At 49.5% G+C, this 13,551-nt stretch overlaps 1 protein-coding gene across 1 annotated transcript; it reads left to right on the top strand.

Moving 5' to 3' along the window:
* Nucleotides 1-7,885: 7,885 nt before the first annotated feature.
* Nucleotides 7,886-13,071, top strand: ODF4 (outer dense fiber of sperm tails 4). The gene is made up of 4 exons (XM_041000798.1): nucleotides 7,886-8,243; nucleotides 11,642-11,815; nucleotides 12,147-12,281; nucleotides 12,472-13,071. Exons 1-4 carry the CDS (start codon nucleotides 7,886-7,888, stop codon nucleotides 12,636-12,638), a joined length of 834 nt encoding a protein of 277 aa, XP_040856732.1. The 3' UTR covers nucleotides 12,639-13,071.
* Nucleotides 13,072-13,551: the final 480 nt, after the last annotated feature.

Below are 13,551 nucleotides of genomic sequence, written 5' to 3'. Positions count from 1 at the left end.
AGCAGGACAAAAAGGGCAGCAAGGAAGGCCCGCCCTTTTGTGAGCAGCCCAGCATCTTGGTGTTCAACTCTACACTTTTCCACTGAGTGCCTTCCGTGAGCCAGCCTCTGATCTCCAGGCTGGAGATACGCAGAGGAAAGAGATCGGGTTCTGGCTGAGCATTTGGCTTAGGGGGATGGTGCCCCAGTCCCCACCTGGATTCAGCTCCCAGATCCAGCATCCTGAGATACAGACCTTGGGAGGCAGCAGATGATGGCTCCAAGTAGGTGGGTCCCTGCCATTTGCCATCGGACAGCTGGGAGCTGGACATTGAGAGCATTTGGGGGAGTGAGCTGACTAGAGGGGAACTGTCTTGCAAAGAAAGAAAGAAGACATGGGCCTTGTCCTTGGGAAGCTTTCCTTATGGGAATGGGAAGGCAGAAAAGAGCTGTGATTAACAGACCAGCAGATGGATGAGTAAGATGAAACCAGGTAGCAGTGAGTGCCATGATGAGAAAACAGCCAAAGACTGGGACACTGTGTGTATGTGTGAGTGTGTGTGTGTGTGTGTGTGTGTGTGTATGGTGGGAGGGTGGCTGTAGAGAAAATCCTGGAGGACATGACATTTCAGCTGAGACCTAGAAGACAAAGAAGGAAGCAGCCTGGGAAGTAGCAACAGGCTAAGAGGACAGGAAGTGAAGGTGGTGATGGGGTGGGGATGGAAGGGGTTACCCTGCAATCCTTGCAACTTCCTGGTGGGGTACCCTCCTCCCCACTGAGGGCAGAGACATGTCAGGATACTGCAGTGGACAGACTCACACCCAGGGGCGGACACCCAGCTACATACACACGCATGCCACAAGCTCCTCACCCCCATTTCCAGTCCAGATGTTCTGATAGTGGCAGAATGGGGCGAGACAGTGACCAGATTTGAGGTATGTAGAGTTACGAAGGCACATGAAAGACAAGGAACTGATAAAACAGGGAGAGGAGGGAGTAGCCATGCTTTCTGATTCCCGAGCACTGGTGTTTTTATCTTAGAGATCCTTCCGCACTTGGGTGTTCACTGTGCAAGCCTGGAGGGATCTGCAGTCTGCAGGACCGTCTCAAAAGGGCTGAGGGCAGGAAGCATGGATACATGGGACAAGGGAGAACCTGGCGGGGTGAGGACCACAGGTGTGCATGAAAGGTGGGAATGCAAGAGGGGAAAGGAAGAAAGACGTGGGGGATGATGAGGCCGCGGCTGTGGCGGGTGGCTCATCCTCAATGTTCTCCCTCCTCCTGGCCACCCACGGCCCCGCCTCCGGCGCTGGCCACGCCTCCCAGGCCGGACCCCGCCCCGCGCCAGGCTGCCCGGCGGTTCCCTGAGGGAGAGCGCGCGGGGCGCGCGCCGCGGCCTGGCGCCCGGCTGTCCGGGCTTCGCACGTCTTCCGGCCGGTCCTCAGCACTCACACCTCCCCACGTGAGGGCGGCCGGCCCCGGGGAAGCGTCCGTGACGAGCTCAGACTCCAGCTCTTTCTCTCCGGGCGGCTGCGCGCCCACGCCTTTTCTCAGGCCTCCCTTGCGTCTCCAGGGGCGCGCCCGACTCTCGTCGTGGCACCGGCAGTGTAGAAGAAGTCCGGGGTTCTGAATGGAGCTGGTTGGCTAATCCAGTCAGGATTCGCTTACTGACCCAGCTGCAGGGGCTGGCGTTTTCCACCGGTCCCCGCACGCACCTCTGCCACTGGGCGTTTGACCATGCCTCGGGGCTTCCACCGCCGCACCCCCTTCCCGAGCCGCACCCGCTGCTTCCTGTCCCTACTTTTGTCTTTTTTTTTTTTTTTTTTTTTTACATTTATTTATTATTTGAGACTGTAGGACTGTAGAGTTACAGTGGAGGACAATAGACGTAACATCCTCTGGTTTCCCCAAAATGGCCTCAGTGGCCGGGGCTGGGCCAAGCTGAAACCAGGAACTAGAATTTTCCTCCAGGACTCCCACGTGGGTGCAGGGGCCCATGCACTTGAGTCGTCTTCAGTTGCTTTTGTAAGGTTCAAGTTCATGTTCAGAACCAGAAACCCACACAGAATAAAGTTAAGCTTAAAACAAGCTTTACTGGGAGCACTCCTGGGTGAGGTTCACTGGTCCGGTACAGACATCGGGCCAGGTAAGTCACACCTCACGAACGTGAGGAATCCTTTTTATCAGGGGCTGGAAAGGTGGGCTTGCGAGGGGGACAAAGAAATGCGTCTAATATGGTACGACAGAGTGCTGTAGATTCCTTTTGACCTTGGTGAATTCATACATTGCTGAGAAGGGAGCTGCGTTCTTCAGGTGTGGCTTTACCAGCCACCTTTCTCAGCCTCCTCCTGGACTGCCCTTCACCCACCCTGGCTGGGCCTTGCAGCTTTTCCAGGTGCATTGGCAGGGGGCTGGATTGGAAGTGGAGCAGCAAGGACTTGACCTCACAAGGGGAACCTGGGGAGACATTTACTTTGCAAATGTTAGGTGTGCCAGATAGTCTTCCAGGGTGGCCCTGTGGTTCTCAGGGCCTAGTGTTCATGCCTTTCGGTAATGCTTTTGCCTTTGAGGGCTGAAGGTAGCACAGTTGGTTCTGATGAAAGGCTGGGGTAGCCCCTGCTAACTGCTGAGTGGGTGTGACAGGTGATTCTGACCCTCTTGAGCTTTCAGGTGGGATCCCCACATCCCAGGACAGCCCCTCAATTATGTCCTCATGAGAGAGCGTGAAACAGTAGACCCAGCTAGGCCATACCTGAATCCCTGATTCGTAGGAGCCATGAGATCTTTTTTGTTTTTTTCTTTTATGAAGATGATTTATGTGTAAGGCAGAGTTGGAGGGTGAGGGGGCAGACTCCATCCACTGGTTCACTCCTCAGACGGGCCCAGCCAGGACTCAGGAACTCCATTCTGGTCTTCCATGTGGGTGGTGGTAAGGGGCCCTGGCACATGGCTTGTCTTCTGCTGCCTTCCCAGGCATTAGCAGGGAGCTGGATCAGAACCAGAGCAGTCAAGACTTCCACCAGCACTTCAATATGAGATGCTAGTGGTGACTTAGGCCATTTGTACCATGATAGTAATGTACCATATGGGTGCCGGTTCTAATCCGGTTCTAATCCCAGCAGTCCTGCTTCCCATCTGCTCCCTGCCTGTGGCCTGGGAAAGCAGTGGAGGACGGCCCAAAGCTTTGGGACCCTGCACCCGCGAAGGAGACTTGGAATTGGATCTGGGCTCCTATAAACATAAAATTTAAAATAAAAAAAAAAAAAGAAAGAAAGAAATGACAAACCAGAGGCTTCCGTTCATGTCAAAACTGACGTTCTCCCCTACTAGTATTATCTTACACAATTTGATCTTTTTAACTGAAAATGCACTATACAAACACATATAGTGTGTGTGCATGTGTACCTATATCTGATTCCAGATATATAATGAGCATTTATCAGGATTCCTGTGTCTGCAGGGAGTGGATCTGAAATGAGATGATAAATAGCCAAGTTCAAGGTTTTATGGGTCTCCACAAATAGGAAGGCTTCTGGTCCTAGTTGACATGTGTAGTCCTGATGAGGTCTGGAAGTCTCAAGTGACATGGGCACCTAAAAACTGGGCATTAAGCCTGAAAAAAAGAGAAGTATTTTAGAGCTGCGTCTCTGATGTATTGTATCTCTGGTGTGTTAGCTGCTGCCTGCAGTCCCGTATGAGCACTGGTTCAAGTCCTAGTTGCTCCATTTCCAATCCAGCTCCCTGCTAATGCAGGGAAAGCAGCAGAGGATGGCAAAGGGCTTGCTCCCCTACAACCCATTGGGAGATCCAGATGTAGATCCTGGCTCCTGGCCTGGCCCTGGCTGTTGTGATCATTTGGGGAGTGAACCAATATGGAAGATCTCTCTTTTGACTTCATCTGCCTCAGCTGTACCTTTCAAATTCATGAAGATAAGTCTTTTTTAAAAAGTAGGAAGAAATAAGAAAAAGAAGGGAAGAAGATATATAAAGGGCATCACACCTGTTACTACCATGGGAGACTGGGAGGTGGTACAGAGCATTCCTGCAGGGGAACTCTGGGAGATGACACAGGGCAGCCCCAGACAAGCCATGACCTGGGCTGTAAAACCAAGCTTTTCTGGAACAGCCAGGCCTATTCAATTACCCATAGTCTGTGTCAGCTCTCAAATTGAGTCTTAGTGAGAGACCCTGTCTGGCTTGCAAAGCCAAAAGCAGGAGCTACCTGGGGATGTTAAAGAAAATGTTTGCCCTCTGCTACTGCCGAACAGGAATCATTGCTATTAACACTGCAGGGGCACAGATGCTGTTTCTCCACCAACTCCTCGTCTATCCTTAGCAAGACGGCTGCCACGTGCCCTTCAGCTCTCTCCTTGCACCTTGGGGTTGACCTTTTCAGGGCTGTTGGTTGGGTCACCTGAGGTCTGATAAGAGTTCTGTTGACCTGTGGAGCTATGATGAAGTCTTCCTTGCTTTGTTCGGTTGTTGATTCTAGGGGTAGAGAAGCTATGTGGTGTGTTTATCTTATACCCTGTGATTATGTAAATACCTGTCATTGAGAGCTACTAACTACTAAGATTATATTTCCTGTCTTGAACTATTTTTAATTGCCTTTGGAAAAACAACATTTGATGCGTTTCTAGGATTATATGAAATCTAATGTAATGAATACCTGGGTACTTTTCACTCAACCCAGAAACTGGAAGTAATCGAAAGGAAGGTACTTCCAAAAGCTTGAAGAAAATGGAATGAAATGACAAGTTTATGCTACTGCAAACAAAACATTTCAAAATCCATGTATATGACTGGGGGTCTTTAAAAAGGTTATGGGAGGGCCTGATGCAGTGGCCTAGCGGCTAAAGTCCTCGCCTTGAACGTGCCAGGATCCCATATGGGTGCCGGTTCTAATCCCAGCAGCCCCACATCCCATCCAGCTCTCTGTGGCCTGGGAATGCAGTTGAAGATGGCCCAAAGCCTTGGGACTCTGCACCTGCGTGGGAGACCCGGAGGAAGTTCCAGGCTCCTGGCTTTGGATTGGTGCAGCTCCAGCTGTCGTGGCAGCTTGGGGAGTGAGCCATTGGATGGAAGATCTTGTCGTCTCTCCTCCTCTCTCTATAATCTGCCTTTCCAATAAAAATAAATCTTTAAAAAAATAAGGTTATGGGAAGAGTGCAGTATGAAAAGCTATGCATGGAACAGTGTTGTGCTGCATCAAGTTAAGTCCTGGCATCCCACATGAATACCTGTTCATGTTCCAGAGGCTCCCCTTCTGTTAATGTACCTGGGAAAGCAGTGGACGATGACCTTGGTACTTAGTACCTGCCACACTTGTGAGTTCCAGGCTCCTAGCTTTAGCCTGGCCCAGCCCCAGCTGTCTCAGCCATTTAGGGGGTAACCCAGTGGATAGAAGATATCTGTGCTTTTCTCTTTCTCTCTCTGTAACTCTGCCTTTCCAAGAAATAACTTTAAAAAAAAAAAGATTTATTTTCATTAGGAAGGCAGAGCTACAGACAGAAGGAGACATAGAAAGAACTCTGTCCACTGGTTTATTCCCTAAGTGGCTGCAATGGCCACTCAGTTGATTTGAAACTAGGAGCTAGGAGCTTCTTCTGAGTCACCCATGTGGGTACAGGGTCCCAAGGCTTTGGGCCATCCTCTTCTGCATTTCCAGGCCACAAGCAGGGAGCTGGGTGGGAAGTGGAGCAGTCAGGACATATACTAGCGCCTATATGGGATCCCAGTGCATGTAAGGTGAGGATTTAGTCACTGAGTCATTGTGCTAAGGCCCTCCCAAGCAACTTCTTAACCATTGCACCAAATGCCCATCCCACTCATTCTGCTTTTGAAGAAAATACCATACAGTCATAAACATGTGTGCTTACTGCGCGATTTGATTAATTGTAGTTGTGGATGAGCCCTGTGAAAATGGTATATTTAAAGTGTCATCTTCCGGGAGCTGAATTTTTCAGGAAACATTTCATTTCATTTCCAAGATTCTTCTGTGTTTGGTATGTTGCTGTGGGAACTGTGGGTTATTATTAGAAACACTTATGAACTGCAGGAAAAACCAGAAAAGGATTCAAGGAAGGAAATTTAATCCTAGGATTCCTGACTTTCCTTGGATGGCGTTGTCAAGAGGCCCTTTCAGTTACTGTCCCCTCCTCCTTCCATCTTCCTGACGTGGTGCCCTGGCTGTGACTCATTGTTTTAAGGATGGCACTTGCACCTGGCGGAGCCAGAGAGTATGTGGACTTGGCTCTAAGAGGTCTCCATGCTGGTGGTAGCAGATGGAAGACAGACAGCTAGGGGTGTGTGGGCCATGTGTGGTTTAGACCAGTAAGTCTGTCGTGTGCAGAGGAATAAGCCTCTGGAAGGGGCAGAGAGCAGAGTTGGAGAAGAACCTTTGCATCCCTGCTTTCCAGTCCAACCATCCGGAAGTTGGGCTATACATTTGACCTTGAAATTCAAGGTGACCTCTCCTTTTGGCCATTTGCTTGGTTTTGTCCCATCCCTTGATGCCATTAAGAGGTGAGGATGTCTTGCATGTTTGAGCTCCTTTTTTTGCTTAGTGAAAGGCCACAAAAATATAAATATAATTTAAATGATGACTTACATTCATCATTTACACAATATAAATGATGACTTACCCATTACTAGCATTTCCCTGTGGTATAGATGAGTCAACTGAGGCATAAAGAAGTAATTAAGAGGGAGGTCCAAGTCTGTGTGTCTGTGTGTCGGGCACCAAGGCCTGCATCCTTACCCACAACAAAAGCACTTCCAGTGGCCTTCGCCTTCCATTCATATCTCGTTTGAAAGACTCTCTTCTCCCAGGAACTGAGCCACTAGAGCTCAGACTCAATTTTCTGTCACCGAAAAGGGAGGTTAGAATAATCTTGGATTGTGTGACATCTCCTGACTCCGCCTCATCCTCCCAGTTCTAGTCCTGAAAGAGAAGGAAGTGAAGAAAGGGGAAGAAAGAAACTAAGGAAAGAAGGAAGGAAGGAAAGAAGCTGGCACCATGGCCCGTATTGGCACTGGTTCTAATCTAAGCGGCCCTGCTTCCCATCCAGCTCCATGCTTGTGGCCTAAGAAAGCAGTTGAGGACGGCCCAAAGCCTTGGGACCCTGCACCCACATGGGAGACCCAGAAGAAGCTCCTGGCTCTGGGCTTCTGAACTGAGCTCTGGCCATTGCAGCCACCTGGGGTGTGAACCATCGGACAGAAGATCTTTCTCTCTGTATCTTCTTCTCTGTGTAGATCTGTCTTTCCAGTAAAAATAAATATATCTTTAAAAAAAAAAAAAAGGAAGATCAGAACAGGGCTTGGTGGCAACCACCAGAAAAGGGAGATTAATGACATTGTTCGGAGACCTTCGTGAGGAGGGAGGATATTATGCTTCTCCCCCTAGGCTAATTGGTCAATGAACATCAGGCTGTTAGGGTTCAGATGGAGGAAGAGAAAGGGGGAATCTCAGAGATCACTGCTCTTAGGCAAAGAGAGGTAGCAGCCGGCAGCAGGCATCAGGTACACAGTTCTGTGCTGGACCACAAGGCTGGGAACTGAAGCCAGGGCCCCTCCCCCCTCTCACAGCTCCCTAGGATGTTCCATGGCAGTTAAGGACCTTGCCCAGATGGATGGGGCGGAGGCCTTCTATGGATCAGGAACTCAGGGGCCTCATAAAAGGCCCCCTGTTCTTTCTGGGGCCCCAAGTCCTGTGGTGGCAACTTCGCCTGATGCAAGCGTTCAGAGGATGGGCCACTCTCCCACAGCGAGGGAAGGGGAAACTAGGGCAGAGGAGGCAAGATGGAGGGTTCCAGACAGGGAGAGGGAACTCAGGCAGTCAGGAGAAGGAAGAGAACACTATCTGAAATCTGGGAAGGCAGAGTGGGGTGGGAATCGGGATGTGATGGAGGCGAGCCTGGGGCAAAAAGCCAGTGTGCAGACTGAGGCCCCTTTGACCAGAAGTAATGGTCAGTTGGCCCAGCCAATCCGCCGGAACTCTCGGCTGCCCTTTCAATGGAGAATCACACACAGCTCCCGCTGGATGGCCCAGGTCTTGGCCTCGGAGCTCAGCCTCGTGGCTTTCCTTTTGCTCCTAGCCATCATCTTCTCCAAGAGATGGCTGAGCCCTTCCGGGAGCCGCTTCCACCAGCGCTGGCCCACGAATGTCAGCCATAGAATCCACACTTCAATCCACATCATGTCCAGGGGGCTTCTGCAGGCCTGCAAGCCCTGGAGCTGTTCCACCTCAGACCATGAGAAAGGTGAGCCGGGGGGGCCCCATCTCTTCCCCACCCGTCCTAGCCTCAGGCTGCACCCCTGCCCAGGTGTCCTGGTCCCTTCCTGAGGTCATCTCTTTGGTCACGCAGGCCAAAGAACAATAATCCAAGAATCTTTTTTTCCTTCTCTAAATTTGGACAAATCCATTGGGCAGACCCCATGGAAAATGTCACAGCTGCGTATAATCCCCAAGGTCAAATCTGTGGTTATAAAAACATTGTGAGGGCCATAGGCTCTTGACACATGTAAATTTGTTATTAATCATTTAGTCCACAGGGGAGAGAGGGGGTTTCCTTCCTCAAGGCTTGCATAGGCAAAGCTTAAAGAGGGAGTCCCTGGAATATTCTCTCCCAGATCCTGCTCCCAGCCATTTCCTTTCCTCCTGCCTTAGCCCAACCCCTGCTTCTTTGGGCCAACTCTGGGTACCAAGAACTTTCCTTTTTTCCATGCCTGGCTTCCTTCCTTTCTCTCCTTTGACTTCTTACTCTTGTGACATATCATCCCCTTCATCTCTCAGGACATGGGCCCCCTGGTCTCAGCTCTTGGAGAAAATCATAATTTTAGGCTCTCATTTCCATTTCTTCACTCTCTTTAACTTAATAAAATGTGCCATAACTGTTGCTTCTTTCCACTATGAAAATAATAAAGCTTTATTACAACACATTTGGAGAAGCAAAAACCACCCTTTACGGCATACTTAAGTCTAGGTGTTCAGCTGGCTCCTCAGTCAACCCTGAGAGATGGAGCTAATTTTCTCCGTTTTACATACAAGAAGATTGGTACTTGGTGAGATTATTAGTACCTTGTTTGGGTCATAGGTGTTTAGGCTGAACCAGTGAAATGCCTACATTTGACTGATCATACAAGAGGAGGGAGAGAGAGCTAATTCATTCGCTGGTACAGTAGTTCACTCCCTCCCCTCACACCCCACTCTGCCCCCATGGCTGCAACAAAGCTGGGAGCTTCTTCCAGGCCTCCCACATGAGTATAAGAGCCAAAATACTTAGGCCATCTTCCCCTGCTTTCCAAGATTCTGGAAGCTGGATCAGAAGTAGAGCAATTGAGACTCAAACTGGCTGTCCATACGGGAAGCTAGTACTAAAAGCGACAGCCCAAGCCACTGTGCCATGGCACCAGCCCACAAAAGGAGCATTTGATGTACTATGGTTATAACAGGTCCAGAGTCTACCAGATGTTTGTCTCTCAAACACCCCTAAGTAGTTTACCCTCTGGTGTTACTCAAAGACAACAAGGCCTATTTTCAGTTGAACAACAACAAAAAAAATTTTAAAGATTTATTATTATTATTATTTATTTGAAAGGCAGAGACACAGAAGGAGGGAGAGAGTGAGAGAGAAGTGTGTTTCACTTCCCAAATGGCTCTATCAGCTGGAGCTGAACTGACCCAAGATCAAGAGCCAGGAGCTTCTTTCAGGTCTTCCATGTGGGAAGGGATCCAGGGACTTAGGCTGTCCTCTGCTGCTTTCCCAGGCCACAAGCAGGGAACTGGATCAACAGCACAGCAGCTGGAACTCAAACTGGTGTCCATAGTGGATGCCGAGGCTGTCATCAGAGGTTTAGTCTACTATGGCACACACTGGCCTCCAGTTAAACACATTTTGAATGACATTTCTACTCATTCTTCATAAGCAATTTTATATTATTTATTTATTCTAGGATATTGTCTTTAATAACCTTTTTTTTTAAAAAAATGAACTTTCTTTTTAAAAGTAACTTTCTAATAAACTTTCTTCTAAAAAATATTTGTTTAAGTGGAAGGCAGAAGGCAGAGTGACAGAGAGAAGAGATAGAAAAATTGGTCATTTATTGGTTCACTTTCTAAGTGACTTCCATGGATAGGGCTGGACTAGGCAGAAACTGGGAGCCTGGAATTCCATTGGTCTCCCACATGGATGGCAGGGACCCAAGTACTTGGGCCATCATTCATTGCTTTCCCAGGAGTAGTATCAAGGAAATAGGAGATATTGGCATCCCAAGTAGCAGTTTAGCCTTTTGTGCCATAACACTGGCCTCCTTTCTCTAAGCTCTCCTAACCTGATGTTAGCAATTTTATTTTGATCTTTATACTTTGATGGCTTTAAAAAAATCACATTTAACGTGCAGTTCCTGTGTAGAGCTTCTTAGCAGAGCTGCAGTTCAAGTCTTTGGTCTCTTTGTTTTTTGTTTTGTTTTGTTTTTTAATTGAGGTGTTCCCTTTCACATGGTTTGGATTACCAAAAATCTCCATATCAAGCACCTGGGCTTATGTAATAAGGGAAATCAATATTTCACTGTTACCTGAAATGCGCATTTGTTTGGTTTCAAAGGCTCATGCAAAAGCACTGGCGCTGTGGCAAAACAGGAAAAGCTCCCCCTGCTCCTGCACCACCCCCCCAGGCTGGCTTTTGGCTGCTCCGTTTCCAATCCAGCTCTACAAGCCTGGGAAGGCAGCAGAGGATGGTCCAAATCCCTGGGCCCCTGCACTCTTGTGGGAGACCCAGATGAAGCTCCTGACTTCAGTCTGGTCTGGTTCTAGCTGTTACAGCCATTTGAGGAATTAACTAGTATAAGGAAAATCTATCTCATTGTCTCTCTGTAACTCTGCCCTTCAAATAAATAATAAATGTTAAATAAACAAACTCATGGAAAATGGCAATTAAAAGTATGAATTTCTGGGCCTAGCGCAATGGTCTAGTGACTAAATCCTTGTCTTGTAACCGCCAGGATCCCATATGTGTGCAAGTTCATGTCCCTGCTGCTCCACTTCCCATCCAGTTCCCTGCTTGTGGCCTGGGAAAGCGGTTGTGGATGGCCCAAAGCCTTGGGGCCCTGCACCTGTATGCAAGATCCAGAAAAGGCTCCTGGCTCCTGACTTTGGATCAGCTCAGCTTCAACTGTTGTTGCCACTTAGGAAGTGAACCAGTGGACAAAACATCTTCTTTCTCTCTCTCCTTCTTATACTAAAATAAAAGATTTACTTATTTTATTGGAAAGGTAGATCAAATTTATAGAGAGAAGGAGAGACAGATCTTTAGTTTGCTGCTTCACTCTCCAATGGCTTCAACTGTCTGAGCTAAGCCAATCTGAAGCTAGGAGCCAGGAACTTCTTCCAGGGTCTCCCACATGAGTGCAGGGTCCCAAGGACTTGGGCTGTCGTCCACTGCTTTCCCAGGCCACAAGCAAGGAGCTGAATGGGAAGTGGAGCAGTTGGGACATAAACTAGTGCCCATGTGGGATACTGGCGTTTCAAGGGGGAGGATTTAGGCACTGACTCATTGCGCCCTTGCCTCCAGTGGGCCTGAAGATCTCATATGTGCCCTTCTGATTTCCTACTTGGTCTTTTGTGACTACTTAGCTGGTTATCATTTTTTCTTTTCTCCAGAGAGTTCCAAGCTGTGGACAAGTCAGCCACTCTTTGTGGCTGCCAGAATCATCTTCAGCATGGCCGTGGGGGTGGGCTTCCTCCTCACCATCTGGTTGCACCTGCCCTACCTGCCCCGTCTCCACAAAGTGCCCGCCTTTGGCTTGATTGGGATCATCTTGAGCTTCTGCGAAGGTGCCCACCAGCTCTGAAAAAAGGTCCTTAGTCTGACCCAGGTCTTCCTGGGCACTTCCCCCTCTTATCTTGGTGGTGGCGTGGGAGTTTCGTGGGCAATGCCAGGTCAGAACTGAGAGTGGAGTTCCACCACTTCCAGGCCAGCACTGGGATGGGGCGGGGAGACCGGAGGAGTTGCTTGCTGTGAGCCTCTGGGGCCGTGGACTCTGGAAGTCACGGTTTGTGATTGTATCTGGCTTGTGGTTTGTGGCTGTAGTTGAGCAGGTGGGAAAAAAAAGTCCTCTGTGGGTTTCTAGGATGAGAATGAGACCTTTCTGCTTCCTGTCACCAGTTGCCTTCCTTTTCTTCACCCTCCTGTTGTTCCCCATCAACCTCTGGCTCTTCGAGTTGGACAAGAATTTATCCATCCCCGTTGGCTGCAGCTATCTCCTGGGTTGGCTGGTGTTCATTCTGTACATCACCTGTGGTGAGTGGCCAGGAGGACTCTGGGAGAAGGATGAGATGTGGGTGGGTCCGGCAGGGGTGTGTGTGTGTGGGTTGGAGGGGAGGGCTGGCAAGCCTCAAGTGTAGGTTCTTCGGAATGGTCTTCCCTTTGGCCTTACTCAGTCTCCCTGTCACTCTGGCCTCTCCTCTCTCTTCCTTCTGCCCCTTCCCAGCGGTACTTTGTTACTTCAACCATAAGAGTTTCTGGAGAGTGATTCGGATCCACCCTACCACCACCGTGTCCTGCGGCAACGATCCCAACTCCGTACAGGAATCCCTGAGTGACTCGAACATCTCAAACACCACTAACAACCACAAAAAATTCCTGAATTCTCAGTAAAGGAATACACATCTGGCATGAAACTGCACCCCCTTAACCTGACTTCCTCTTCTTCCCATCCACCCTGGGCCTTGTGGAGATGGGCCTCCCCGGCATGGGCTTCGGAAGGAGTGAGAAGAGGAGGACTGCGCCAACTTTGCCCTCCTCTTCCTTGTCCTATCCTTGCCCACAGCCTGGGTGCTGTGGAATAAATTGTTCCTCTCCTTGCTCATGTGTGGCCGTGGTGGAGATGAACTGAACGGCAGCAGGAGAGACATTTAGGGAGAATGAACAAGTCCATCTCCCAGTTCTTCCTGTCTAGGAGCTTCTGGCATCCTCTTGATCCCCAATGTTCCCACTCTGCATTGCAGCAGACCTGTCCCCAGGCAAACCTCTTTCTTGAGAGCTAATCCTCTTGATTCTTGGTTACCTTACACTCCCCACCCCCTAACCTTTGCTGGCTGGGGATGTTAACAGCATGTATATGGCTGGTGAGGAGAGAGACCAACTAAGAACTTACTATCTAGTTCAGAGCAAAAGGACCAAAAGTGAAATGGCCCCTGGGGAAGCAGTGGATTAAAATAGGGAAGTGTAATAGGGAATGTGCACAGGTGATCAGCCCAGGGCTGTGCCCTGGGTAGCAGTCCCACTCTCTGTGTCCAGCTCAGAGCCATGCCTTGGATACTACCTCCATTGTCACCACCAGCCCCATCCAACACTCCCACCAAGTTCCCTCCCCAACCTCAAGGGCTGCTAAAGCTCCTGTTCAAGCCTCCCCTATACCATCCACACCGAACAGCCTGGGAAAATATCGTGCGTGAGAGTTACAAATGCAACTTCACAAAGCCCTGCAGCAGCCAGCATGGACAGTGCTGGTTATGCAAGACGCAGGGTGGACAGCTGGGCCAGAGTGGCCAGCCCGGGGAGCATCCAG

The sequence above is a fragment of the Ochotona curzoniae genome, unplaced genomic scaffold (assembly GCF_017591425.1).
Source record: "Ochotona curzoniae isolate NIBS_2020 unplaced genomic scaffold, NIBS_Ocur_1.0 scaffold_2453, whole genome shotgun sequence".
In the NCBI taxonomy this organism is placed as follows: Eukaryota; Metazoa; Chordata; class Mammalia; order Lagomorpha; family Ochotonidae; genus Ochotona; species Ochotona curzoniae.
Note: the sequence above shows the minus strand (reverse complement) of the source record. Positions and strands in the feature narration are given on the sequence as shown.

Bases quoted from the DNA above. Each gene is read 5' to 3' on its own strand.
- ODF4 (XM_041000798.1), top strand. From the start codon at position 7,886: ATGGAGGCGAGCCTGGGGCAAAAAGCCAGTGTGCAGACTGAGGCCCCT. The intron at 8,244-11,641 runs GTGAGCCGGGGG...TCTTTTCTCCAG, and splicing joins CACCTCAGACCATGAGAAAG to AGAGTTCCAAGCTGTGGACA. The intron at 12,282-12,471 runs GTGAGTGGCCAG...GCCCCTTCCCAG, and splicing joins CATTCTGTACATCACCTGTG to CGGTACTTTGTTACTTCAAC.